Source organism: Drosophila rhopaloa, unplaced genomic scaffold, assembly GCF_018152115.1.
Source record: "Drosophila rhopaloa isolate 14029-0021.01 unplaced genomic scaffold, ASM1815211v1 contig_155, whole genome shotgun sequence".
Taxonomy (NCBI): domain Eukaryota; kingdom Metazoa; phylum Arthropoda; class Insecta; order Diptera; family Drosophilidae; genus Drosophila; species Drosophila rhopaloa.
The window spans coordinates 663,582-689,439 of record NW_025335034.1 but is presented as its reverse complement, the minus strand read 5'-3'; the positions used below and the strand labels follow the sequence as shown (position 1 = coordinate 689,439).

General features: G+C 42.0%; 6 protein-coding genes and 2 non-coding genes across 17 annotated transcripts; 4 read left to right on the top strand and 4 right to left on the bottom strand.

The window, feature by feature from the left end:
* Nucleotides 1-309: 309 nt before the first annotated feature.
* Nucleotides 310-1,593, top strand: LOC108040439 (tetratricopeptide repeat protein 1). The gene is made up of 2 exons (XM_017117920.2): nt 310-938; nt 1,000-1,593. Exons 1-2 carry the CDS (start codon nt 424-426, stop codon nt 1,286-1,288), a joined length of 804 nt encoding a protein of 267 aa, XP_016973409.2. The 5' UTR covers nt 310-423; the 3' UTR covers nt 1,289-1,593.
* A 143-nt stretch (nt 1,594-1,736) lies between these two features.
* Nucleotides 1,737-6,691, top strand: LOC108040451 (protein CLEC16A homolog). 4 transcript variants are annotated; one of them, XM_017117933.2, is made up of 12 exons: nt 1,737-2,192; nt 2,252-2,391; nt 2,451-2,599; nt 2,658-2,800; nt 2,860-2,946; nt 3,009-3,799; nt 3,966-3,968; nt 4,059-4,175; nt 4,265-4,726; nt 4,786-5,368; nt 5,434-5,640; nt 6,227-6,691. In XM_017117933.2, exons 1-12 carry the CDS (start codon nt 1,987-1,989, stop codon nt 6,540-6,542), a joined length of 3,204 nt encoding a protein of 1,067 aa, XP_016973422.2. In that variant the 5' UTR covers nt 1,737-1,986; the 3' UTR covers nt 6,543-6,691. The 4 variants fall into 4 exon arrangements, with proteins under 4 accessions (XP_016973422.2, XP_016973423.2, XP_016973424.2 ...); XM_017117934.2 differs by lacking the exon at nt 3,966-3,968; XM_017117935.2 differs by lacking the exon at nt 5,434-5,640.
* A 396-nt stretch (nt 6,692-7,087) lies between these two features.
* Nucleotides 7,088-7,627, top strand: LOC108040438 (28S ribosomal protein S33, mitochondrial). The gene is made up of 2 exons (XM_017117919.2): nt 7,088-7,308; nt 7,368-7,627. Exons 1-2 carry the CDS (start codon nt 7,189-7,191, stop codon nt 7,587-7,589), a joined length of 342 nt encoding a protein of 113 aa, XP_016973408.1. The 5' UTR covers nt 7,088-7,188; the 3' UTR covers nt 7,590-7,627.
* Nucleotides 7,599-8,729, bottom strand: LOC108040437 (armadillo repeat-containing protein 7). 2 transcript variants are annotated; one of them, XM_017117918.2, is made up of 4 exons: nt 8,589-8,729; nt 8,363-8,530; nt 8,098-8,306; nt 7,599-8,009 (listed from the first exon to the last, which is right to left on the bottom strand). In XM_017117918.2, exons 1-4 carry the CDS (start codon nt 8,695-8,697, stop codon nt 7,638-7,640), a joined length of 858 nt encoding a protein of 285 aa, XP_016973407.2. In that variant the 5' UTR covers nt 8,698-8,729; the 3' UTR covers nt 7,599-7,637. The 2 variants fall into 2 exon arrangements, with proteins under 2 accessions (XP_016973407.2, XP_016973406.2); XM_017117917.2 differs by having other exon boundaries at nt 7,848-8,294.
* Nucleotides 8,730-8,988: 259 nt separating this feature from the next.
* LOC108040436 (protein farnesyltransferase subunit beta) lies at nt 8,989-10,705 on the bottom strand. The gene is made up of 4 exons (XM_017117916.2): nt 10,504-10,705; nt 10,194-10,450; nt 9,456-10,127; nt 8,989-9,396 (listed from the first exon to the last, which is right to left on the bottom strand). The coding sequence occupies exons 1-4, from the start codon at nt 10,600-10,602 to the stop codon at nt 9,168-9,170; spliced, it is 1,257 nt and encodes a 418-aa protein (XP_016973405.2). The 5' UTR covers nt 10,603-10,705; the 3' UTR covers nt 8,989-9,167.
* Nucleotides 10,706-11,074: 369 nt separating this feature from the next.
* LOC108040441 lies at nt 11,075-13,651 on the bottom strand. 6 transcript variants are annotated; one of them, XM_044457096.1, is made up of 5 exons: nt 13,522-13,651; nt 13,275-13,468; nt 12,568-12,996; nt 11,352-11,774; nt 11,075-11,292 (listed from the first exon to the last, which is right to left on the bottom strand). In XM_044457096.1, the coding sequence occupies exons 1-5, from the start codon at nt 13,640-13,642 to the stop codon at nt 11,095-11,097; spliced, it is 1,365 nt and encodes a 454-aa protein (XP_044313031.1). In that variant the 5' UTR covers nt 13,643-13,651; the 3' UTR covers nt 11,075-11,094. The 6 variants fall into 6 exon arrangements, with proteins under 6 accessions (XP_044313031.1, XP_044313027.1, XP_044313029.1 ...); XM_044457092.1 differs by having other exon boundaries at nt 11,075-11,268; nt 13,522-13,642; XM_044457094.1 differs by having other exon boundaries at nt 13,534-13,589.
* On the bottom strand, nt 12,061-12,134 carry Trnat-agu. Its single transcript has one exon. It is a non-coding gene; the product is annotated as a tRNA-Thr (tRNA).
* Nucleotides 13,652-20,772: 7,121 nt separating the features above from the next.
* Nucleotides 20,773-20,846, top strand: Trnat-agu. The gene has a single exon. It is a non-coding gene; the product is annotated as a tRNA-Thr (tRNA).
* Nucleotides 20,847-25,858: the final 5,012 nt, after the last annotated feature.

Sequence of the window (25,858 nt, the reverse complement as noted above, 5' to 3'; positions counted from 1 at the left end):
CAATTTTTTTCTTTGAAAATACAAATTAGAGTTAAAAAATTGCTTAAACGAAGTTTAAAAAACAGTTTTTAACCATTTCTTGACAAAAAGCTGTGGCTTACTTATATTTCATATATTAGGCTTTATTTACCAAAAATACGTAGATTTTATTTTAAATAATTGTTGGAAAAAATTCTTAGTACCCGTATATTTGGGACTAAGTGAAAGTTTTTGAATGGATAATTTAAAAGGAAGTATGAACCAAAAATTGTACCTAGATAGACAATGGTGTTTTCCAGCACTGCATCGCTAAAAATATACTAACACATACCAACGGGGGGCTATCATCAATAAGCAGTGTTATCGACAGCATGAGGAGCACTATTTGTTGCTGCACAACAAACTAAAATCTCCAGTGACCCGTTAGGATTAATTACCAACAGGATGGCAGACAACGCCAACAGTGACGACGAATTCCAAGACGCGATCGGCGAGGAGATCACCGAGAAGGAGGCAACCAGCACGCGGCTGAGCGAGAAGGATGTGGACGAAATCGTGGAGAAGCAGAGCCAACTGGCACTGGATGACGAAGCGGAGCAGGGTGCGGCTGGCGGGGATTGCTTAGTGACACCGCCGAGCGTGGACTCAGAACTGTCCATCGAGGAGCTGCGCGAACGGGAAAAGAATTTAAGCCCCGAGCAGCTGACGGCGAACAAGGAAAAGGCTGACAAACTGAAGCTGGACGGCAACGAGCTTTTTAAGAACGACGATCCCGAAGGCGCCGCCAGGACCTACACAGAAGCCCTGGACATCTGCCCCTCAGACAGCACCAAGGAGCGAGCTGTGCTCTATGGGAACAGGGCAGCTGCCAAGATAAAGCTGGAGGCCAACAAAGCGGCCATCGACGACTGCACAAAGGCCATAGAACTGTGGCCGGAGTATGTGAGAGTGCTGCTAAGGTGAGCTTAGCTATAACCGCATTGCAGCTTTTTCTCCTAAAACATTAAATTCTTATTATAGGCGCGCCAAGCTCTACGAGCAGGTCGACAAACCCGATGAGGCTTTGGAGGACTATAAAAAAGTGGCTGAAATCGATCCCGGGCAGCAGGAGGCACGAGAGGCTCAGATTCGTCTTCCGCCTATTATTAACGAGCGAAACGAAAAACTCAAGACCGAGATGATGTCCAGCTTGAAGGATTTGGGCAATATGATACTCAAACCCTTCGGCCTGTCCACACAGAATTTCCAAATGCAACAAGATCCCAACACGGGCTCGTATTCCATAAACTTTAACCAAAAACCAAGCTAGTTGAAAGTCAACCCGAATAAAAAATAAAGCTGTTTTCGAGGATGATGTAGAAAATAGCAGTTTAGCCGTAGAAAGTCGTGACCAAGTCACCATACATTTTACACATATTTCAATAGAAAGATACGCATTTTAATCACAATCAGGTTACTACAAATTTGCGCCTAAGATCACCTGATAATATATAATTTTTCTCAGATTTTTGCTTTCATTATTTTACAATGTGCATGTTGTGATATGCAGTAATGTATTAGGTTCCTTTCGGACTTAAACCTGTCTTAATTATTAAATGTTATGGATAATTAAAAGTAGTTTTTTAATTAACATTTCAAGAATTGTTGATAAGTCGTGACCAAGTTTCAGTTCTCGTGCTGTCACAATAATCGCAACATTTCTCATCTCTCTTACTCCGATACCGATAACGATTTACTTGCGTCAAAGCAACAGCTGACTGTGACACTTGTGTTCCCTGCTAGAAGAAGAGCAATTTGTTGGAAAAATCGCAATTTGCCAATTACAAAATTATACTCTTGCAATCGCAGGCATCTTTTGCCCCCGTTTTGTGGGCCAACTCAGTGGCGTGACCGTAAGCAGTGGTGCATGCAAAGATCCGAGGGAACAGAGCCCCGGCAATCCACTGCAACCTGATATGAGATCACCCAGGCGGAGCGTACCCAGTTGATTCCAGCTCAGAAGCCAGCATGTTCCGGAGTCGCAGCTGGTTTGGCGGACCCTGGGGAGGGCGCCCCAAGAACCGCCTTTCGCTGGAGCACCTCAAGTACCTGTACAGCATCCTGGAGAAGAACACCACCGTGTCGGAAAGCAACCGCGGCCTGCTGGTGGAGTCTCTGCGCTGCATCGCAGAGATCCTGATTTGGGGCGACCAGCATGACTCTTTGGTGTTTGAGTGAGTTGCGGAAACATATTTACTTTGTTCCGTAACACAAGATAACTCTATCTCTTCAGCTTCTTTCTGGAAAAGAATATGCTCTCCTACTTTCTGCACATCATGCGGCAGAAGAGCGGCGGCTCCAGCTTCGTGTGCGTCCAGCTGCTGCAAACACTCAACATTCTCTTCGAGAACATACGCAATGAGACATCTCTGTGTTAGTCATATATCGTCATTTGTTTGCCCTACGTACTAAATTGATTTGCCTTGTTCTAGATTATTTGCTGAGCAATAACCATGTTAATTCCATAATGGTGCACAAGTTCGACTTCTCCGACGAGGATGTGATGGGCTACTACATCCTTTTCCTGAAGACGCTCAGTCTAAAGCTGAACACTCATACGATCCACTTTTTCTACAATGAAGTCTGAATTATATAAATCTGTCGTTGAACAGCAATTAATGTGATTTTTCCCTTTGTAGCACACAAATGATTTTCCCTTGTACACGGAGGCAATCAAGTTCTTCAACCATCCTGAGTCTATGGTGAGGATAGCTGTGCGTACCATTTCCTTAAATGTCTACAAGGTTCAAAACTCCAGCATGCTACGTTTTATCCGAGACAAGTATGACCTCTATCTATAGTCCTGTTTGACCTCTTTAAAACCACCAATTTTACTCCCAGAACGGCTGCTCCGTATTTTAGTAATCTGGTCTGGTTCATTGGCAAACACATTCTGGAACTAGATACTTGTGTGCGCACAGATATAGAGTAAGAGTTCATCTAGTAAACCAATCAATAAGCTTACTTACTCTTTTTTTTTCCCCCCGCAGCCACCAGTCAAATCAGAAGCTGTCCAATTTAGTGGCTGAGCATCTCGATCACTTGCATTATTTGAGCGATATTCTTTTGCTTGACATCAAGGATCTTAACGCAGTGCTCACTGAGCACTTGCTGCATAAGCTCTTTGTGCCCTTGTATATATTCTCACTGACGCCAGCGCCGCCCCCGCCCTCGCTGGCGGTAGTAACCCAAAATTTAGCTGCCGTGCTCAATCGTAACGTTGACATCGATATCCAGGAGATGCACAATCCACGAGTGAGTTCCATTGTGGCGCTTTTCTTGCTCTCACTGGTCTTCCTGGTGGTCTCACACGCCCCTCTGGTGCATGCTCTGGCATGGGTTATTCTCAATGGCGACCACAGCGTCTTCAAAGAGGGTGCAGCCGAGATCCTAAATTCTTACGTAGAACACCGCGAGGTTGTTGTGCCAGGTTTCGGAGAGCCCAACGAGAGTCTCGAACAGGCCCTTGACACGGTCACCGGCCAGTCCAGCGCCGCGAGCTATGCCCTCAGCGAGGACAGTGGCGTGGAGTCTTCGTCTCCAGCCGCTACGGAACTGGACTCTCAGGCTGATGCTGTGGAGGATGAGCAGACAAAGCTGCGCAATATAACTGATGAGGAAAAGCAGCTGCTTCAGAAGTCATCTTCTTCGGCTAAGTCAGACTTTGGGGAGGTGGCCAAACCGTTTTTAGACACTGTGCTGCATGCTTTGGACTGCACCGAGAACGATTACCTCGCCTTGTTGTCGCTGTGTCTCATTTATGCCATGTCTCACAATCGTGGTAAGAAATTATGCGGTTTCTTTGTTCTTTAAGCCGTCGCTCTGTTTTTGAGCTAATGCTGTGTAACTTTCCATTCTTCTGATCACCCCATTTGTGCTTCATTTTAATTGCTTTCTATGTGTGTAATGAATATGTCACATTCTGGTACCTGTCCCACTCCGTCCAGATGGTATGTAACACCTTCACTTTCCGTACTAATCTACATTCAACTCCCAGTTTCATTGGTTAAACAAATTTATTTTTAATCCTTCTCCAAAAGGCATCAAGAACGAGTGGTTTGAACAGGTTTTGGCCAAGTCAACTCGTGGCCCCTTCAGCTACAAGACAGCCATTATTGAGCATCTGCTAAATATAATCACACAGTCCAGTCAGCCATGTAAGTATAAAAAGTCTTTTTACTAAGACAAACAATCATAAAAGTGTCCGTGGTTCTCCATGCCTAACTAACATCCCCTGTGCTTTTAGCGTCTCGCATTCGCTTAATTACCGTTGAGATTGCCCTGGAGTTGCTGGTTACATTCACCCGTCCCAGCTCGGATGAGACACGCTGCATCACCGTCGCCCAGCAGGATCTACTCTTCAGCGCCCGCAACCAGTCAATGGCGGTACTGCGGAACTTTTACAAGTCGGAGGACATATTCCTTGACCTTTTTGAGGACGAGTACAATGAGATGCGAAAGGCGCAACTAAACGTGGAGTTTCTGTGCATGGACTCCACCATCCTACTGCCTCCCACGGGTACGCCCCTCACGGGAATTAACTTCACACGCCGTCTGCCCTGCGGGGAGGTGGAAAAGGCCCGCCGAGCCATCCGCGTGTACTTCCTGCTGCGTCGCACGTGCCAAAAGTTTCTGAATGAGAAGGAATCACTGCTGCCGCTGACGAATGTCGTCAATCTGGTGCAGGTGGAGAACGTGTTAGATCTGAGTGAGTATTCGCTTTTGGCAAACCACCGTGGAGGGACTAATTTTAATTGATTCCTACAGACAATAGTGACCTGATTGCCTGCACCGTGGTGGCCAAGGACAGCAGCAAGCAAAGACGTTTTTTGGTCATTGACGCGCTTCAGTTGATCCTCGTGGAGCCGGATGCCAAGCTTCTGGGCTGGGGCGTAGCCAAGTTCGTTGGCTTTTTGCAGGACGTCGAGGTGCAGGGTGATAAGGACGACTCGCGCTGCCTTCACATCACCGTGCACCGCGGCGGAGTCACTCACAACCGCACTCCGTTGCTCTCGGCCAAGTTCCTGTTCGACGATCACATCCGATGCATGGCCGCTAAACAGCGCCTAACCAAGGGACGCAGCAAGGCGCGACAAAAGAAGATGTACCAGATCGCGCAGCTTATAGAGATTCCTGGACAGATGGACTCGCCCGTATTCGCGGTGGGCGGCACCATGGCGACGTCTAGTGGCGGAGGAAGCGGCAACAGCAGTGGCAGCAGCTCGCGGAGCAGCCACCATCGTCCAATGTTTACGGCCAATCGGGTTCCTGGATTTGCGGCCGTGCTGCGTGGAAATAACAGTGCCGGAGTCAGTCGCACCCAGATGGCCCAGAACCGCTCCATCGAGGGGTAAGCCCAAATTGATCTTTCCCCATGCTTCCCATCCCCATCCTCATTTGTGCGTCTTTCTGCAGCATTAGGAATGAAAGCGCAGGCCGCTCCCGACGCCGCAGTCCCAGCTCAACTTCTGGCTCGAATCTGAGGGTAGATCACTCGGATCGGGAGCGATCGCCCAGTGTCAGTGTGGGCAGCCACAGCTCCTCGCAGTCGCGAGAGAACTCCCAACCCAGAAGTTCCGGTAACCGATCGCGTGAAAACAGTCCTAGGATGCCCAGGCCGCGGTAACGAATCAGTCATAATAAGCAGTTTTATTTCCTTGGAATGGTTGTTATAATTGAGATTTAAAAAATTTTTAAGCCAGGGTTGTAGTGTCTTCAACAATTGTGCACGTTAAATTTGACTATTTCGATTAGCAAACCAAAAAGTCCCATTTATTTTGATGTTTCTTTGTTACTTTCCAAATTTGGATGTTTATAAAAAAAGTAAAGTTAACTCATTTTTTTTCCAATTACATATATACTTAACATGTATTGTAAGATTTACCTAGTTTGATTATACTTCCATTTTGTATAAATTCATATGGAAATATCTTTAAAAATCTTTATATATTTTTATTATCTCTTGTAAATAATAAACTCCAAATGGGCATGTATTTATTCTGTGGGAATCAATTTTATCTTTTACGTTTTGAGAATATCTATAAACATTTTATTTTGACAAATTATTACATCTACAGATACCGTTATAATCGTTTTGTCTTGTTTCGATTTGTCATATAACAAATTCACTTTTAATTGCATGCCACTAATCAGCATTAATTAATTATTCGTAGTGAAAAAAGTGTATAACAATTGTTTTGTATTTTAGTTCGGAGGAGATTCCTCTGGAGGATTTCCAGCACTCGCGCAACAACAGTCCTCACTCGCGTGGCAACCCCTCGCCCGCCTCCCGCTCTCACACGCCTATCCGGGTGCTTCACTACGATCAGATATCAGTGCACAGCGGATCCCCCCGAGAAGCGACTTTGGTGGGCACCAACGCCCTGCTGAGCCAGTTAAACGGCCTGGCCCGAGAAGTGATTCCAGTGCAGAGCTCTGAGGAGACATCGTTTATAGGCAGCGACGGGAACGACTCCACAGGCGGCCCGGAAGGCAGACGACGGGGAGCTATTGAGACGGTCTAATTTAGATTAGAAATTTTAGTATTACACGAGAAGAGCCTTAAGCTTAGATTGTTGCTGACATTTTGTTATTCCAATTGACTAATATGGTGGTACATACTAAAATTGCTTTTCATTTTAAATAAAAGTTAATTTATCGAATTTGAATCTAAGTGATGCATATGTTTTTCCCTTGTATACTCTGAATTGAAAATTCAAATAATCCATTTTTTCTTCTCCACTAAGAATAGTTCTTATTAAAGGGCACATCGTTTTCTTACAACCCTAAAAAGTTATCTTTTTTGAGAAAGTTTATAATTTAAACTTAAAAAATTGGTTTTTCACTAAAGAAATTTATTTTCCGAATTGAATTATTCTACATGGTCAAAAGCAGTGGGTAAATACATGTTATTTAATCATCAAAACAAAGATAAGTTAAAAATTGTTCTTAAAATATTAAAAATAATATTCGAAACTATTTCAAGCACATAACGGCCATAATATATGTTTAAAATTTTAAGAATGCCCTAATGACTTCTTTCACTGTGAATGGCAACTAAATCTGGTAATCAGCTGTCGCTTGTTTTGGTTTTGTGACATAACCGCAATTTACTAAAAGCTGAACTTCAAAAATTAATTAATGAAAACCAACGTACACTTATAATAAGACATGTCCCACAAATACACGGAGCTGATTAAGCTCGGCACACAGTATGCCCGACGCATGAACTACCTCTCAAATCGCATTTTTGGCGAAGTTGCGCGCACCACTAACGAAAAGTCAATGAAGGTCTGTTTTTCACTTTAATTTATTAAGTTATTACTAGTTCCTAGTTTTTCGTTTACTAGGTAGTACGCATGTTCTCCGAGGAACCGATTCACAAGCGGGACTACGTGGTCAACTGGTATCCGCGCCACGTGGAGACCCACTTGCTGATGAAGAACCTTCGCGACTATGGTTTGTTCCGCGATGAGCACCAGGATTTCAAGGACGAGATGAAGCGACTGCGCAAGCTGCGTGGAAAGGCGGCGCCCAAGAAGGGCGAGGGCAAGCGTGCCTCCAAGAAATAGTACCATAAATATAAAAAACACATTTTTATTGAACAAAATCTAGTCTGTTTAGCTGCGGGTCAGTAACTTGGCACTGCCGGCGAAGACCACCTCGTCGTTCTGCCGGATGTCGTACTCCACGGTGGAGATTTTACGAGCCTGAAGTAGACGCACAGTGACCAAAGTGTCCGTCTCAATGCGACAAGGTTTAAGAAATTTAAAGCTCTGCTCTAGAACAACGGTGCCAGGTCCTGGCAACTGAGTTCCCATAATGCCCGCCACCACCGCGTTGAGAAGGGCTCCGTGCACGCGTCGCTTCTCCACTGGTGTGTCCAGACCGTGGATATAGTTGTGGTCGCCAGTAAACCGGGCGAACTGCTCCAAATCGCTCTGCGAAAAGCGCTTAACCACTTGAACCTGCTGAGGTGGTCGGCTGCTCAGCTGCCGGCAAAGTAGGCGGAGCATTCTGCAATTCGACAACCTCAGTGCGTGTGGCGAAATCCTGCAGGAGCAATTGACAGAGTTTAACGATGCGCTGATCGTGGGCCTTTATCCGCCACTCCTGTACCGTTCTCAGCAGTGAAGGGCTTAGAAGCAAATCCCTGTCAACGTCACCGGATTCCAGTAGTTGGTAGAACAGTGCAAGGCTGTGGAACACTATTTCCGGGTGATCTGTTCGCACAAACAGGTCGGTGATGGGCTTTAGTTGCTCCCTGATGAATTTGACTGCAGTTTTGTCTTCAAATATATTACAACATATTTAATAGTGTCCTAAAAATATTTGTTTTCCGTACCAAAGCAAATGTTACACAATGCAGCGATTCCGTGCAGTTTTAGAGGCTGATCTTGGGATTCCAGCGATGCCAGGAAGACATCCAGAGCGTCCGTTTCCAACAGATGTGGCCAGTTGATGGGATCATAGGCAAAGTTGGCCAAGTTCGCAGTCACCTGCTCCTGAGCCTCTATAATCGCAAGTTCAAAGTGAGTTTAGGGGCAACTAATTACAAATAGCCAGCTTACCGACGTTTGTCGTTGTGTAATACTCATCGACTAGGTGACCTATGTACTCCCGGCGATCTATGCCCTTGGCAGGAGTCCTCCGCTTCAGAGTCTTGTGGCTGGAGAACATATAAATTAATCAGATGCAACGCCGTGACTTCGAATGAGTGCCATTCACAATGAAAGCTCCTGCATAAACGTTCACACGTAAACGTAGACATTTAATTCAAAACAAATATCCACAGGTTTTTGATCCAAAAAATGTATTTAGAAAAAGTTAAATATTCTTTGGTATCTTAAGTCGGAAAATTTACTGGAAAATTTCAGATTTATTTTTCCATACATTAAGTAAAGAAATATTTGTTTAATATTTTCATTGCACTTACTTTATAATTGCTGAAAAAATATTTTTATTTTAAAATAGTGCAGAAAGGTTGTATATTTTAATCAATTCCTCTTTCAATATACATACATAAATGTTTAGAAGCGAAAAATACTATAATTCAAAGATAATTTTATTAAAGCAAATTTAGTTTTTTTAAGGTAAACCACCATCCAAAAAAAGCTCCCCATATAGGCTCGTACTCCTATCCTGAAGCTTTAACTGTCCTTGTCAGGACTCTCACTGCCCGAGAACTCTGTATCATTGGAATTGCTGAAGTGGCTCCTGGCAGCTGCAACGGACTTCGGTGGGACGTTGAACAGTGGGTGGGTGGGCAGTAGCTCATTAATAGTGTCGCCCAGGACCTGGGGGCTGTTGGCGCACTCCGAGTGTTGGGCGATGGAAACTCCACTTAGCGTATAGCACGTGTGGTAGAGATCTTGTGGTCTGAAAATATAATGTTTTTGATACTATACGAAATCAGCAAAATGGTGTAAGTCCCTCACTTGCCGGGTTTGTCGATAAGCCCACCGTTCTGCTTCTGGCAGCACAGCAGAATGTACTCCTGCAGGGCCTCCACATCGAAAAGTGTGTGCTCCATTTGTTTATCAACGCCGGATAGCGTGGCCTGTGTGATGGGAATGGTGGCGCCCACCCAGAAGGAGTAGCAGCCGTCCACAAGCTTGTTGGTCCGCCCCTGAAAGCCGCCCTCATAGGTCATTTGCCGGCGCAGCGTCCACTTGAGCAGAGCCTGTCTGTCGCACTTGTCCGCCTCGTTGAGCAGCGCCAACCCGGCAATCCCGCAGAATGTGTACCCACCATGGGCCTCCAGATCAGGGGCGCCGCCAAATCCTCCCTCGTATGTCTGACACTGGGCTATCCAATCGCCGGTGCCCGCAAACAGTTCCTTTAGCACCGGCTCGGGAAGATTCAGCAGCTTGGCGCAGGAGATGGCGCAGTAAGCGCCGCGCACGTCCGTCTCCCCATCCACATGCAGGCGGAAGGATCCGTCCGATTCGCGCACGCTGAAAAGGAACTGCACCAAAGTTGGGCGGTCGATGGCGCGGTAAGCCTGCTCAGTGCCGATGATGCACAGGCTGTTGACAGCCGCATAGGTGGGCGCCAGGTGGGCATATTGACCAGGTCCTCCTCCAAAGCCACCCGTTGGCGTTCGGCAGCTGTGTGGATGAGAAAAATGTATAGCTTACTCACTTCTAGCATTAGAATATATTTCGAAGACACACTTTCTAAGGAATTGCACCACATGGTCTAGCGTCTGGTCGTCGAAGTTAAAGCTGAGCAACTGTGCCGCCTGCAGGATCCAGTAGACGCACCACGGTCGACTGCTGTCCAGGCACTCGTAGTTGGAGGGCAGTCGCCTCAGCATCGCATCTAGGTAGTACTGGTGCTCGAGGCGGAAGACCTGGGTAAGGCGCGGGTGGGTAAACATCAGCTGCTCGAATCGATCGAAGCATTTCTCCACCGAACTCTCCGTCTTTTGCTGCAATACTCATTGGTTCTTAATCTGACCGACTTTTTTCTGGGATTACTCACCTGCTCCCGGGACGTGGTCGTGGACACCTTCTCGTCGTCGAACATATAGCTTTTAAGGCGCTGGAAGTTGCGGAACAGCAGTTCCTCCTCGGGTCCCATTTTGGCGCTGGTTAATGTGGTTGATGAAATTAATATTAAATATAATAAACAAAAACTGTTCGCCGAGTGGGAATTTTACTAAAGTAGTGCTGCGAAAGCCCGCTTTACAACACTGTTTTTTGTTTAATTAGGGTATTCCCTAAAAATATAAATTCATATTCGTTGAAGTCGTTATTTTTTAAATGTATTTAATTTGTAAAAAAAACACATTATTATAGACCAATATATATACGTTATTATATACAAATAACTTAGTTTCTTGAAAGATATAATATAAAATTTTTGTTGCTTAAGTATGTTTATTTTTTAACAAATATAGGCATTTTTAGCTATTTTTTATTTCTGAAGCATACGTTTTTTTTTGTAATGGGCATTCTATGTAGGTATTTTTTTGAAATTTGTAAAAATACGTTTGGGTATAAAAACACCAATTTATATTTTAGTCTGTATAAAACTATGATTAAATTCACATTTAAAATTCGTTATACTCAGTTAACGTTGGGACATCAGACTCTCTGTGGTGACAAGAATAAATGTGCTAGTTTGAGAACTGGAATCGCCCATCAAAGTTTCGGCGGCCTCGTCAGAAGTCCAAAAGGTATAAACTTCCATGAAGCCGTAGACAGCGAGGCACACCAGGAAATAGGTCGTCAGAGTGGCAAAAATCTGAAACAGAATTAGCAGTAAGATCTGAAACAACCGCGAAATATAAATTTACACTGTTTTGGGCACCGACATTAGAAACTCACAATGGCGATCCCTTTTAGGATCAGCAACAGCCAACCGCTGCAATCGAGTTTACTAATCCAGTGTATGAGGGGCGGCGATCCTGATGGGGCAGTTTGGGGTATTGGATCGCCTCCGGCACTGAATCCACCACCTTCACCCCAGTTATCGTCCCTCAGTGGCAGATACCAATCGTAATAGAGCTGTGTTAGCAGCGGCACCTCGAAGGGTGACTTTTTCTTAAGCTTCTTCTCAGTTACAGTGTCTTCTAGGGACTGAGCATCTTTTAAGTGCTGAAAGCAATCATTGAAATCAGCCAGGGTAAGTTTTCGGGACTTATCACAATCCTCCGACATTATGGGATTGGACAAGTGAGGCTCTAAGTCATCAAGTAGTCTGCTCTTTTTCCTGAGAGGATATGCCGGACCCTCATTCGGTTCTTCCTGCTGTTTGAAATTTGATATAAATAATCAGTCTTTCTATAATTTTATTAGTATTGCTATAATATACCTATATTATAAAAACCTGATCCATTGATTGCAAATAATATTTAACAGCTGCTTTTAGTCATTAAACCAATGACTAAATTTAAAAGCATCTATGTGAAACCCATACAACAAATTGGAGATATTAAATTTTAAAGAGATTAGTTTTTTACATATTGGTAGTACTAAAAACGAAATAATTATGTAAACAAAAAATTGAATGGAACACTCAAATTGAGCAACCCATAGGCCCCGGCGAGATTCGAACTCACGATCTCCTGTTTACTAGACAGGCGCTTTAACCAACTAAGCCACGGCGCCATTTGCCTCCTCTATAACAAAACATACATATGATAACACTGCTTCTATTAAACTGCCTTATCGATATGTAGGTAAGCAGTGTATATGTAGTTTCACGCTAAAAATTCCAGATGGCGCTTGTGCAGTGTGACCAGCTTGGGGTTGTTCAGCTATTTGAGTGTTTCCTGGCACTACAAGACTGGTTATACTTTCTGGGCGCCTTTATTCAAGTTTGCATTATTGTTTATAGTTTTTGTAATTAAGCATTTAGTTTATTGTGCAGACTTGTTATCGGCTACAAAATATATCCAAAATCCGTTCTGCTTTTCATACATCGAATGAAACAATTTACCCAAACTAATTAAACAACAATTAAGCGCATTGTTAAAGTAAGCCGCAATGTAAAGACTACATTAAGCTTAAAACTAATATACAAGTAAAAAATGCAACTTACCGGTAGAGACCGAAGTTCCAAAAAATTCGAATCGAACTTGCCTTGCTTGATCAGTTCGAGTTCGTCCTCCGACACAAAGTTGCCTGTATCGGCCTCGATGGCCTCGTTGCTGAAAATGTCGTAGTATTCCCCAGGATTCGAGCACTCGGATACCCGTTCGCACCGATCTGTTTCCACGTTGAAGAAGCTGCGCTGCCCGAAGTATCGCTCCTCGCAATTCAGCGGTGTGCAGTTGCGCAGGTAGTCCTTGTCCCAGTTGCGGCAGTCCTTGAAGTCCTTTCGCCTGCGCAGTTTGTTGCTTTGCGGATCGAGGGTCTCGAAGCGGGTGTCAAAGTGCAGCACTTGCCTGGCGGTTGCCACCGCATCCTGGGCGTGGGCACACGTGGCGGAGATCAAAATGGGGCAAGTGCCCACCCGATTGTACAGAGACTGTGCAAATCCAAAGATTGAAATAGGTTTTTAGTTTAAATAGTCATAATATATACAGAACAACGAAGCTAATAAAAACAATTAGCAAGTTAGTTCAAAAATATAATACACATTTTGCGGTATTTTCTCGATCGAGTTGGATTTTAAAACATGGAAATAAATTATTTATTTATTTAAACCAAATGATCAATCGTTCAAATACCTAATATTCAATGGAAAAGGATCGACAGCTGTCAGATGCTATTTAAAATCTGTAGAATAAATATAATTGGACTAACCACCGTTGGCCACACCAGGGAAACAGTTTCACTCTTTCCTGGTTCGACGGACCCAAAGTCGCCGCCAAAGATCCGTCCCATCGAGTGCACCTGCTCTCCACTGGTGGTGTTCACAGTGCATTGCCCGTTGGAGACGACCGTGAAATCCAGTGTTTCCCTCTTGCCACTTCTGATGCGGTTGGTGACGGTCAGATCTGTTGGGGTTGGTCAAACAGGAGGATCGTTTTAGATCGAACTTGGGCCTCACCAAAAATCAAACCAATGTCCTTATCCCGGGGCACCCGCACTATAACCTTTGTGGCGCACAGGCTTCCGTCGGTGCTGCGTCTGCTGAATAAAATGAAGCAAACCAACAGGTATTGTAACATTTTCTGACTGAATTTGCCTGGCTATATTACCCCATGTTGCCTTTTGACCATCTTTATCAATTTCCCTTGATCTACTAGATTTTAGAATATCGCTAGGGCCGACATAATATATTCTTCTAACGCCAGCTCAATTGAATGAACCAATCAGCTTAGCTCTTAACAATTAATGCAAAAAACTTAATAATTCTTAAGATTCTAATAGAAATATCCAACGAGACTTGTTTTTTTTAGTTATTTCATCCCTACCATCCTTTACACATCATACTCATCTGTCAAAATGTATTTGCTCAAAAGTTTTCATAAGAACTAACTTTCACAATTTTTTAGACAGCCCGATACATTTTATGCCCAGGATCAGTTGGTAATTCCTTAGGTTAGCTCGTTTCCCCATATAAAATTCTTTGAATACTGCAACCCCTTGCGTGTCCCTCTTTACTTACTTTTGCAAAGGGGCTCGTCAGGATGGGGATCCTTAATGGGTTGTTGTTTAATTAAGTGTAATTTTAGTGGCTGGCAACCCCTAAGACGGGTCCTGTCCAGTGGCCACGTGGCTTGCATCGTCCTGGGCTTGTAGTCGCTGTATCCATTGCCACGTTTACTGCATCCATTGCAATTTATGTTTTAATCATCAAATGCGACCCAATTAATCAACGTTGCTGGCCTTAATTTATGCGGCGGAACAATGTTTTGAAGTAACCCGACGCGACATCGCACGACAGGTGACATTTTGCGGCGGGGATGGGGATAAGGAGCGCTGAATGCAATGCATATTCATAGCGGCTGAGTCGTAATTTATGCCGAAACTCAAAACTAATTTGACAGGAAATAATTAATTTGGCATCGAAAGAGCCCAAAATAAAAGTGCTGCCAGCCAGTGCCAATTAAAATTATTTCGCTTTCATTACCCAATGGAGCAGCCGTAATAAAAGTCTTACCAGAAACCCAAAAAAACAGAAAGAAATAAGCCCCAACCACACAGCACATCCAATCCCAATCCCAATCCCAGAGACAAAGACAGCGAAATAAAAGGCGAAAACTAAGCAAACAAAAAAAGTTTAAATAATGAAATCACTTCGCACCATCTCGAAATTGCTCATTAACATTTTGTGTTTGCGATATCAACTTGTGAAAATCACAGGGCCCAGCAGACTCCGTTGTGGCTGGAGTCCGGACTCCAGGCCGGGCCAAAACAGACCAGGCCCGACCAGATCAGGCCCGACCAGGCCCAAATGCAACCCAGACTCCGAGGCAGCAGCAGCTACTTGGCTTTTATTTATTATGCCATGTTGTTGTTGTCGCCGCTGAGGTGTTGCAGTTGCTGTTTTGCGAAGCTGACTCTTATTAGTTGGGTCAGTCCGTCTTGCTTTTTCCAGCCTTCTCGCTGTGGAGGAGGTGTGAAATCTGTAGCCCTCCCCGCTGCACTGCCCCCCTCCGCTGAATGTCCTCGCTGGCCGGCTGGTTTCGTCTGCGGGTCGTGATTTGTCTGCAAAAGACACAAACAACTCTCGGACCTCTGCAATTTTTCCAAAGGTCGTTTGCTTTACCTTTACATTTGCCTTTACTCAATGAAATTGGCTCTGCTCCCAAAGACACACAGGGAAAAAATCAAAGGGGCACTAAACTGCAGTAATAGCTTATCAAGCTAATTAGTAAAAAATAATTTGTATATTTAAAAAATAATATCAAACTATATAATACCCAAATCTTAGCTTTTGTCAAACCAACAATTTATTTTTATCTCAAAAGGATTTAATCTTTGTTTTAAAATGGAATCTAATATTTCTCTCTGCGTTGTATCGTTATTATATCGATCTATACAGCTCTTTAAAATTACTAGTTATATATGTATTTCGCTTGCATGTAGTATTAACAAAAGTGACAGATCTAAAAATCTAATTTTGGTATGTTCTAGAATCGAACTACTGACGTATTTGAAACTAGGTTTCGTCACTAAAAAATATAGCTAAAACACTCAGAGTTTAAGTCGATTAAGCTTTCTTTCTAGACCGACTAGCTAATTTCGTCCTGTGTTGTTCTTTTAATATCGTTTTGATACTTTAGAACAATAAATTAATATGAATCTCATTAAGGCATATTTCATGCTCAATAGTTTTAAATGAATGTTACAACAGTTTTATTACCATGACTATTTTTTGTTTGGTGGTATAAGTTTCAATCTGTGAAAATAAAAGTCTTGGGTGATTTGGTGGCCGTTAAAAAATTGTTAAGATAACAGTAAGCCTTTCAAAAGAATAATTGTGCAAACTATTGATATACCTCATTCTCATCTCAGTCTAACATGGCGTATACTTTATTTTTCTATCATGGGCAATAATTAGTGTCAGAACTTTTCTCCGGGTGCATCACACATCCCAGCAGCGAGAACTCCAGTCAAAGTCAGAGATAAGACGACTGGCTGACTGGTCGACTGGGTGTATTTCAGTAGCCATTCGATTTATGTTAAATAAGCTGAACGCAAGCTCTGTTTGTTGTAAAATACCAATTGCCAGGCTCATCCGCGCTGAGGGACAGAGACGGAGACAGATGGAGTGTGAGTGGGAGAGAGATTCCTCTGTGATTCACGTTTCTGCATCATTCCATTCGTTTTCTTATTCCAAGTGTCGTTGTCGCTGCTGCTGGTGTTTTTGTTTTTGTTTTTGTTGGTGATGGTGTTGTTGTCGTTGGCCTGCATCAGATTTCTTAATTTAATTGGCTTTATGCAAGAAGTTCTTGCTCTTCCCCGGCTCGGGCGAACTTTATAGACAAACTGTCTGCAGGTCCTGCTCCTCCTGCTCCCCTGCCCCAGGCCATCTCCAATCTCCAGGCCTGAAGAATCGTGGGAATCGTCTAACTGGGCGCGTGTGGACCCACTGCAAATGCAAAACAGCTTAACCCAATTTTTTGTTTCTGCGCTAAAACAAAAAAAATCAATAAGAAACAAAAGAAAACACTGCACGTAATTGCAAGTTATGAGCAGCAGCCGCCGCAGCAACAACAACGCCTGCTGGCCAGAATAAAATGAAAATCGTTGAGGTTTTCCATCATCGCGTGCAGGCTGGCAGCGTTTTAAGAACAATTGCAGCGCATTTAAGCATAAATGCAAGCAAAAAGTCCGCGTTTCAGCACTCAGAAAAATAATCGAATGAATGTTATAGCAGCCCTGCACTATAGAAATGAAACTATATAGTTTATAGATTAAAAATGTTCCTATACGCATCTAAACTTTCAAAGAGGTAGACATTTTAAACAGACTATGAGTACAAAAGTAGTTTAAAATAATAATACCAAAATTTTATACAACACGAGATTTTATTAAATGGGAAAATATTTAAGTTACATCTAATTTGTTAAGGAATATTAGTTGTGAATATTAAACAACACAATATATGTAGCATACTTAAAAGACGCCTTCGTTAAATCTTAAAAATGATTCGGTTCGTATAATTTTAGCTAGATATTGAAAATTAATTTCAGGATTAGGTAGATTTTGGAAATCTTTCTTCGCGAGAATTCCAATAACATTTAAGACTTGCACTACTTAAAAGTATATACTTTATATACTTTATAATATACATTTGCAGTTATTGACTGTGTTGTTACATATCGGTGTTAGCGGCTGTGAGAGTGTGTGCGACACTTAATCATCAGCGTGAAATGAAGAAAAAGAAATGCCCAAGTCGAGGCCAACTGTGTACTTGGCTCTGCTCTCCTCGCTCCTGAAATTGTACATATATAATTAAGCCATAAATTCTGTTTTTATGATTTTCCACAAAGTTATGAATTTATGGCAGCCCACAAAGCACTCAAAGGCAGACACACACACAACAATTTGCGGCAAAAACGGAAGTGAATTTAAATGCGCGCGCATGCGAAATGGAAGCAGTTCCCCCGACAACCTTTCCGCTAAAAAAAAAGCAGCAGAGTTTCCAAAGAGGAGACCAATCGTAGTTGGCCCGGCCATGTTTGGCCATAAATGTGTCGAGCACTTTGCCCAGACCTCGTAAATTTAACGCTTTTAACTTTTATTTCTTTTTCCTTTTTTCCTTTTACTACGTCTCGCTCTCCATTTCGTTGATGGATGTTGGCCGAGGAGCCCAATAAAATTTAAATATTTATTGCACTCTATATTTTGTTGCCATGCAAATTCGCCGAGGTCCTACAATTTATATAGAGCAGCCTGCTCGGAGGGTGTCCATTTTTGTTGGCTTTTCGGCTACAAAATGCACACACACCGAATTTGCGGCATTAATTGCATAAAATTGTGCCCTGTCGCTGGATATTATATCCCCGACTGAGCGCTACTCCTCACTGGGTCAATTAGCATAATCGCTTTTGAAATTGCAACCCGAACTTAACGTCCATCTCCTCGGGGCGTTGCAAGTGGCGCGTATCTCGAAGTGGCTAATCGCCCTTTGTGCCATCGATCGTCGGGGTTGTCAAGATCGTAGATCGCTCAGAACTTGGGGACCTGTAAAAACGTACGCATTAATACAATAATTGCTGTAATTACGCGAAATGCTCATAACTGTCTGTGTCATGGCTGCTTCCTAATGCGAAAATAACGTTATTAATTTCGAGCTGCCTGCGATGTAAGGGCCACTTGATCTAGACAGCGTTACCAAGTCGAAAGCCACCCCTGGGGAGCTTTTAACTGCATATTACATTGCAATTATTGAAGCCTTGGGAATACACTTTCTAAATTTTAAGTAACTTGGGCTTGAACGCCATCTATAGCATATAGAAATAGCATTTACTGTAAAGAGGTCATACCGGTAAATTTGGAATTAGCCACAAAAATTGTTATTTATACGTTGTTGTTTGTTAAATGGTGATTACTTACTTAATGTATTATGTAACATGTACTGTTGATTACTGTTCCTTTTAGGAAATGTAACTAAAGATGATCAAACTGCCAGTAAATACAAAGAAATTGTTTTCTGTAATATTGGGAATATTGATTTCCTAAATTAATAAATTTTATAAATTTTTAGCCATTGATCAGGCTTTTTTCTGTAATTGTCCAGAAGGTTTTTTATATTTGTAGGTCTTTCAAAATTCCCTATTAATTACTGGAAAAAAACCCTATCAAAACCTGTTGGTATCCAGTGCTTACACTCGACAGTTGTAATTATATATACTATTATATTATTTTGAACAAAAATACTCAAAATCCATTTTGTATTATATTTAACATAACGCTCATATAAACTCAATATACTTGATTAGTTTTTTCACTCTCTGAAAATCTTACGAAAAACCGAAGAACCTGCAAAGTGTATTGAGCAGTCCTCTTTGACCAGTTGCTTGGACCAAGGATCCTTTGAAAGTATCCTTTTCAGGAGGACCCTGGACAGGAATATTCAAAATGACTTGTCACTAGCGCGGCGTGCGCTAAATGGGCAGGTGCAATTGAGGTCGGCGACATGGAGACCCGGCTCTTTCGCCGAGCGATGTTCTTGTTTTCATAAAATTGCAATATTAATGCGGAAAATCTTTGGGCAAGGGGCAGGGACAAGGTGTGCAGCAGGCCATCATTTGGTGCCACTCGGCGTGTTCCCGGGGCTCGTTTTTTGTGCCTCGAAAGCCGCTCCACATGCTTGACATTGATGCAATTTCGTTTGCCGGCAGCTGACTACAAGTAATCCCCCTTCTGGCCACCATATCCGCACTTAGTCGCAGCAATTAAACGAGATTAAATCGCCGGTGCAAAGCTGCTTCAAGTGGAATACCAGAGCAGCCACTTCCACATCCACATCCACTGCGATGCCCATGCCCATGTCCATGCCCATGTCCAAATGTATAGCCAACCCGAGGCGCAATTATATTTGAAAATGCAATAAAATATGGCCAGTGCAGCAACAAAGCGCAGCTTGATTTGCATAAATATTTTTTGTTGCACAAAGAACCAGCGAACAATTTCATTGTTGCCACTCACTTGGTGCGCGGATAAGATGGGGAATGGTGGGGCATAAATTACACTCATGGCGGGGCAACGAGTTTAAGAGAAAGAGTGCTTATCTCGGAGGCGAAATTAGCTGATAATATGCAAAACACGCCGCCAAATTGCAGCCTGAGCCAAATTTCAAATTGTTACCCTGCGCAAATAAACACGAGCATGCCACAAGCAGTGGAACCCATTTAAAACCCATTCTAAAACGCAAAAAATTCTCTTGTTCTTGGCCGTAAGTTGATGTTTATAATTAATTATAGGCCTGTCCTAAGCTGTTCACTTCTTCAAAGGAGAAATAATCGGTACTCAATGACTTTTTTAGGCAACTACGACTGTACTTGCTCCAAATATCCTTGGGTTGCTGAATAATTACACTTCTCGTACATATACGCAAATTAATTTTTGATTTCCCTGAGCTTATGACGTAAATAATGTAAAAGTTAAAAGCATATGAATGGAGGTGTGCATAAATTTAGATGTCTTCATGTGAGATCAGCATTAGTAATTTTTTTCTCGCAGCTTGAGCGATGTTGTGAACTCACGATGTATGTGTATCTATCCAAAATATGAATAATCTAACAGAACCAAACACATTTGCATTAATCCTTGCGAACACAAAACAAACAAAGAGTACTTTACCTGCTTTTAGCAGTTGTCGAAAGTCGAAAGATAAAAACTGTGTACTCAAACCTTATTAAACTGACAATCTGGAATAATATTAATAATTCTTGCTAATAATTTAATTCATTTTTAACTTTGGCCAACCTAAGTGAAAAGTGTACTGTTGTTTAAAAATTATATGTTTGTCAGCGCCTAAAATATTTTTGTACTGGGCTTTCTTCCCTATCATATTTTCAAAATGACTGGTCCCCCAATAATACATATACATATATAAATAAATGTTGATATTTTTAGAATATTATGAACCATATAAAACGCCAGAAACTATTATTACTTTATCAACGTTACCAGGCTAATAAATGATTGTGAGGTTGTTTTTAATCAAGTGAAGTTTTAAGTATCTATTTCCCCCTGATTTCTTTCTTATCATTACCTTCGCCGTCGACGGTAGAAATATCTATTGCAAAATTTAATTATTTTAAGTGCAAATCATTTGAAAAGTTTTGCTTTACGGGAAAGGAGACCTCATGGGACACTTGAAAACAACGTAAGATATGTGGGCGCCGTGGCTTAGTTGGTTAAAGCGCCTGTCTAGTAAACAGGAGATCGTGAGTTCGAATCTCGCCGGGGCCTATCGCAATTAGGTGATTTATATATTTTTTAGACTCTGTTTAATTATAGCCATGACGAATATTTAATGCAAAGCCCTATAAAAATTGAGATCTTTTGGTTTTTGCTGTCTTGAACCACCTAATTCTATTACTGATGGCAGCATAAGTTGTTGTACGTAATTTAATTGCATTATATGTGTACTTAAAAAAGCTTAAATATTCAGACTATTACCAAATACCTGAATGGTTAATTGTGGTTGTTTTTGAAACGAATATCGGGGATGCAACATATTATGTAACGGGCCAGTGAGTATATTAGTATACCTAGTGGTCGAAGCATTGGACTATAGCGTTTAGTCTTGTTTAATATATAGTTTTTCCAACGCAACCCATTGTGAGCATTTAAGCGGCTACAAATTGTCTCATTTAAACATTGAAACGCTTCTGATTTCACAATTGCAACGTCAATGGCAATTTGTTGTGTTGTCAGTTTGTGGAATTGAGATTCTAATGAGTTGATTGAAGGCTGTAGGTACAGACCTGGAGCTCCCAGGCTATTTGATTAGTGGACCCCAACCGACCAGAATCCACTCCGGCAAAATGCAACTGCAACAGCAAACAGAAAACAGAAAACGGCAAACGGCAGCGGCGGCAAATGTCCATCAAATGTCACGATCTGCTGCCTGTGCAGATCAATCGGCCGATCGATCGATCGATCGCTCTGGGTAGGATAATTACCCGGATCACGCAACTGGAATGGAGTGGTGCGATTTCAGCCGTCTAGCCTAGAAGCGTCGGGTGACCTTGCAACCGCATTTCCCACCCCGCCCACCGGGAATTGGAATTGGAATTGGCCTCTTGACCAGCTGTTTGTCGATCCTTCCGTCTCCAGTCTTTATCCCTGGTCCTCCTGTCAGTGTCAAAGGGCGTTGCTTATCCAGGATTAACTTTCCTCTTTTCCAGCACATGACTGAGAGGATCAAGTGCACTAAAGAAAATTTGAGACAGAAAAAATTAAGTACTAATATTTGTTTATATATTGTTTTGTCCTTACACTTTTCTTATGCTTTTAAATTTAGTACTTTGGTTTGTGTTTCTAAGCGGAATAACAATTTAATGGGATATAGACAGAAGCATGATCCCGAGGCCAAAGTTCAACTCCACCAATCAAATGAAATCATATTATTAACATGTAATTTTACAATTCTTGTTAATTTGATACTCTTGAAAAGTTTTACATAAAAAAGTTCCAAAGTGCGAATTTTGTTTTGTTCAATTCAGTCGTAAAGAGTAACGATTTTTTTCCAAGTGCATGGGGCGGAAGCACCTTGAGGGGCTTAACATGTGCATTTCTCGGATGCGAAGATACATTGACAGGTTTGGGCCGCAGAAATTATGTTGCCAGCGATCTGAGCGAAGTCTCCTGCCGATGTCGGCAATTATTTATTATCCTGTGTGTGCCCGCAGCCATTGCCACTCTTGTCCTTCCCCTCCCCCCTGCCAAGCCCCCTCAAAGCCCTAACCCCTTTAAGGCCACCCCCTTCTTTGGTCGTTCAAAATCACTGCCGCCACTTCGTCGTCGTCGTCGCCATTTAAGTTTGCTCTTTGTTTTTTTTTGTATTTTGCTTTTCCCTCCACTTTTGTGTTTCATAAATTTTCGTGGTTGATTTTTTCCCATTGCCCTTGTTGTTTTTGTTGCTCTGGGCGACGCCTTGCCTTTGTTGCTATTGTTGCTTGTTTGTTGTTGCTGCCACCGCCTGCTGTGACTGAGATTCCTTGCCTCCGCAAGAACGAGATGGCCATACGGCCCAGAGCGAGAGGCAGCGAGCTCAGAGGTGTCTCCACCCATATTCCAGATTCCAGTGGCTCACTTCCACTGGCTTAGGTTTGAGTGGCAAGTTGAGTGAGACTGCGACTGCTGCAGTCAGTGGGTCCCATGTGCGGCATTTGATATTTCGGCCGGATAACATGCGAATGAATGGTTCCAATAGATAAGAGATAAAGTGTCTTGATTGCGGTGATTTAATAGTTCAATTATACCAATATCAATTAAAAATAATAGGCAAAGTAGAGGCATACATAAATGGGTAAATACATTTTCTATATTTCGAAGAGTTTTGCTTTAAATTTTAAAACAGAAACTCTTCGAAAACAGCTTTAATACATAGAAAACAAATTTTAAATCAATTAATTCGTATAAATCTTATCAATGTAAAGCGCCTTTAATTTAATTTAATGTTGGTTACTTTTTTAATCCCTTTGAAATCTTTTTTCATCAAATTAAATATTTGTCCTATTTATTCCCATTAAGCTAGTTAAACGTTTCCTATTTTGAGAAAATTGTAAATTCATTTGGCAAATTTTTGTTTGTTTTTCAATTTTTTTTTTATGTTTGGGAAACAAGTATTTCTAGAAGGAGATACGAAACGCATAAATAACAATTGCTTATTACGTTAAAAATAAATTTTGATAATTTATAATTTTTGTATATCCAATTGTCTCCAACTATGATAAATATTGCACGAGCCGAATTCAATTTTGATTTCGTGAGCTTGAAGACAAAACTTTAAGAGCCCGCATATGAAATTTTAACCCCATAATGGGAAAATCTTCAGTCTGAATTACCTCGAGTCTTCTGTTTACCTTACAGCGCTTTTCAACCAAAACTCGCATCATATAACATACGCGGCGACCTGCACCTATTTATTTTCACATAACAGCTCCATAATTTTCTTAATGAACGATTTTCTGTGTGAAGGTTGCCATTGTCATTGTAAAGGGGTCATCAGAGGCTTGGGAAGTGGCGGTGGGGGTTTACTTCCCCACCTTTCATACAGAACCTTTAAACGTTAGTTTGTTGCGTTGATTTCGAAGTAAATGACAGAATATTGCAGTTTTTGCCAATTACTCACGCACACCATCAGACCTGAATGCATTGCAATGCATTGGCCCACACGTATGTATATTCATAAAGCTTAAATGTGCGTGTGGGTTATACCCCGCAGCCCTGCAATCTGCCTTTTGTTGAATGCATTTTCAATGGCATTTGTGATTCGCAATTGGCTTGTAATTGCTATATTTAGCGTAATGGCAGTCAAGAACCCGGCATTATGTATTACGGAAAAAGTATCTGAGGCCAAGCCGCCCACACTCACTTGTGCAAACACACACGAACGGAGGGCCTACCTCTTGGGACTTTCGGTTTCCATATCATTAAAGCGGAAACCCTCGGCGGAACTGGGTTACATTCCAACCATTCGCATGAGGCGACTGCAGCCATTACTACCTTCTAGTTGAAGCCGAAACTCGAGGCCATAAATCGCCACTTATCGACAAATATTTGCGCCCAAAATACATAAATTCATTTCTTTAAACAAATTTTCACAGCGAAAGAGCCAAACAAAGAACCTGTCCCTTAAATGCTGCGCCTTTTTCCGTGACAACAGCTTCTGGGTAAGAACAAAAAAATCGAGGAGTATCTTTGAAATCGCGAAACATGAATATTCTATACTCTACGTTGAAAAAAACTTGAATGAATATTTGCGACTAGAAAGTTTGGCTTGCTTATGTAATATAGAATCCAGGCCAACCCCATAAAATATGCAATGAATTTTCTGAACTAAGGATCGAATATTTCCTATTTATGGCTGTAGTTTTCATACTTGCGTTTTTTGTGTATCAGTTAAATACAATATTATTTATTTATTTTTAACCTAAGAAAGAGTACGATTTTTTTATATTGTCCCCAAAACACACAAGCACACACTACACGAAGTACAACATTTTTGATTTGGATTTTATGAAAGCTCTTAGTAATTAAAAAGTTGGAATTTAAATTTTGTATGTCAGTTTTGTTTTCAATTAATGTGTCCAAATGACCATAATCTTCCGTAATTTAAATAATTCGATCTGAGTTAGTTCAATTCGGTTATCTCTGTGGAGATTGATCAACAGTCCGTACATGTGTACAAAGTGAATTCAAACCGAGCTCAGATGCTCCTTCGCAATGCAAAGGGCATGGCAAACAACAAATACTCAACACATGTCCTATGCCTCCGATCTGTGGGATTGGGATGGGATTACCGGCCGGCAAGCGCCAGTCCCCAGCGGAGTCGCGCTTCGGACTCTGGCGCGGCTTTTCGCCTTGTTTACGCTAAGATGGCGTATTGTATAACATCATTATGTGGACTTCGTTCATGTTCATGTCATAATTTTGCACAGCCCAGGCCGAGAGTCAGCACCAGAGTCAGCAGTGCATTCCAAGCGCCAGTCTCCGTCTCCAGTCCTCAGTTCCAGACCCAGTCTCATCTCCAGCCGCGTCCGTTTTCTTTCTTCGGACCTCGGACTTCGGGCTCCAGGCCACAGGCTACAGGCTTGGAGCCGGGATTCGTGAATAGAAATCGGCATCGCTCTGAGTATTGGCATCAGAATGTGGCGGCCGCTGTTTGTGCCATGTTTGGGGCTGCGTAATTAAAAATAAATTTTCGCGCTCTGAGGTGTCAGGAGCGGATCCACTCTAGGGGAGGCTCCAAAGCCTGATTTTGAGCTTAACTCTATGAACAGAATTTGAACTCCATATCAAAACGGAAAAAACCAAAATGTCTTATTTTTTAATGTATGGGCCAGTAATTAATTGATACTTAAAATTTAAAAATTATATTTTAAGCTGTTTTCAATGTCATTATGTTCCATTTGAAATAATCATATCCATACCATTTATTTAATTTTTGTATTTATTTATTTATTGAATTTTGGACGTTTTAAATAAATTTACGTTCCATTTCAAATAATCATACCTTTTATTTATTACTGGTTAGCGATTTTAAATGAGGTACTGCGTTTCTGAAATTACCAGGACAAAATGTTTATGAAGCTGGCTTAAACCCCCCATTCGACCACCTAGATTTTTTTGTGTAGCAGCCATTTATCTGGGGTTAGGAGATTAAAAACATTTAATTTTTGCCTCCCCTGATCTAGGGCCCAAAAGGATCTCAGGCCCCGCAGCAGCGCACCTGTTTTCCAAAGGCTGGTACA

Bases quoted from the DNA above. Each gene is read 5' to 3' on its own strand.
- LOC108040438 (XM_017117919.2), top strand. From the start codon at position 7,189: ATGTCCCACAAATACACGGAGCTGATTAAGCTCGGCACACAGTATGCC. The intron at 7,309-7,367 runs GTCTGTTTTTCA...TTCGTTTACTAG, and splicing joins CTAACGAAAAGTCAATGAAG to GTAGTACGCATGTTCTCCGA.
- LOC108040437 (XM_017117918.2), bottom strand. From the start codon at position 8,697: ATGTTCTCCAGCCACAAGACTCTGAAGCGGAGGACTCCTGCCAAGGGC. The intron at 8,531-8,588 runs GTAAGCTGGCTA...TTGCGATTATAG, and splicing joins TTACACAACGACAAACGTCG to AGGCTCAGGAGCAGGTGACT. The intron at 8,307-8,362 runs GTACGGAAAACA...ATATATTTGAAG, and splicing joins ATTGTGTAACATTTGCTTTG to ACAAAACTGCAGTCAAATTC.
- LOC108040451 (XM_017117933.2), top strand. From the start codon at position 1,987: ATGTTCCGGAGTCGCAGCTGGTTTGGCGGACCCTGGGGAGGGCGCCCC. The intron at 2,392-2,450 runs GTTAGTCATATA...GCCTTGTTCTAG, and splicing joins ACGCAATGAGACATCTCTGT to ATTATTTGCTGAGCAATAAC. The intron at 5,641-6,226 runs GTAACGAATCAG...TTTGTATTTTAG, and splicing joins CCTAGGATGCCCAGGCCGCG to TTCGGAGGAGATTCCTCTGG.
- LOC108040441 (XM_044457096.1), bottom strand. From the start codon at position 13,642: ATGTTACAATACCTGTTGGTTTGCTTCATTTTATTCAGCAGACGCAGC. The intron at 12,997-13,274 runs GTTAGTCCAATT...GGATTTGCACAG, and splicing joins CCCTGGTGTGGCCAACGGTG to TCTCTGTACAATCGGGTGGG. The intron at 11,293-11,351 runs GTGAGTTTCTAA...CGGTTGTTTCAG, and splicing joins TCCTAAAAGGGATCGCCATT to ATCTTACTGCTAATTCTGTT.
- LOC108040436 (XM_017117916.2), bottom strand. From the start codon at position 10,602: ATGGGACCCGAGGAGGAACTGCTGTTCCGCAACTTCCAGCGCCTTAAA. The intron at 10,451-10,503 runs GTGAGTAATCCC...TGAGTATTGCAG, and splicing joins CGACCACGTCCCGGGAGCAG to CAAAAGACGGAGAGTTCGGT. The intron at 10,128-10,193 runs GTGTGTCTTCGA...TCATCCACACAG, and splicing joins GTGGTGCAATTCCTTAGAAA to CTGCCGAACGCCAACGGGTG.
- LOC108040439 (XM_017117920.2), top strand. From the start codon at position 424: ATGGCAGACAACGCCAACAGTGACGACGAATTCCAAGACGCGATCGGC. The intron at 939-999 runs GTGAGCTTAGCT...TTCTTATTATAG, and splicing joins TATGTGAGAGTGCTGCTAAG to GCGCGCCAAGCTCTACGAGC.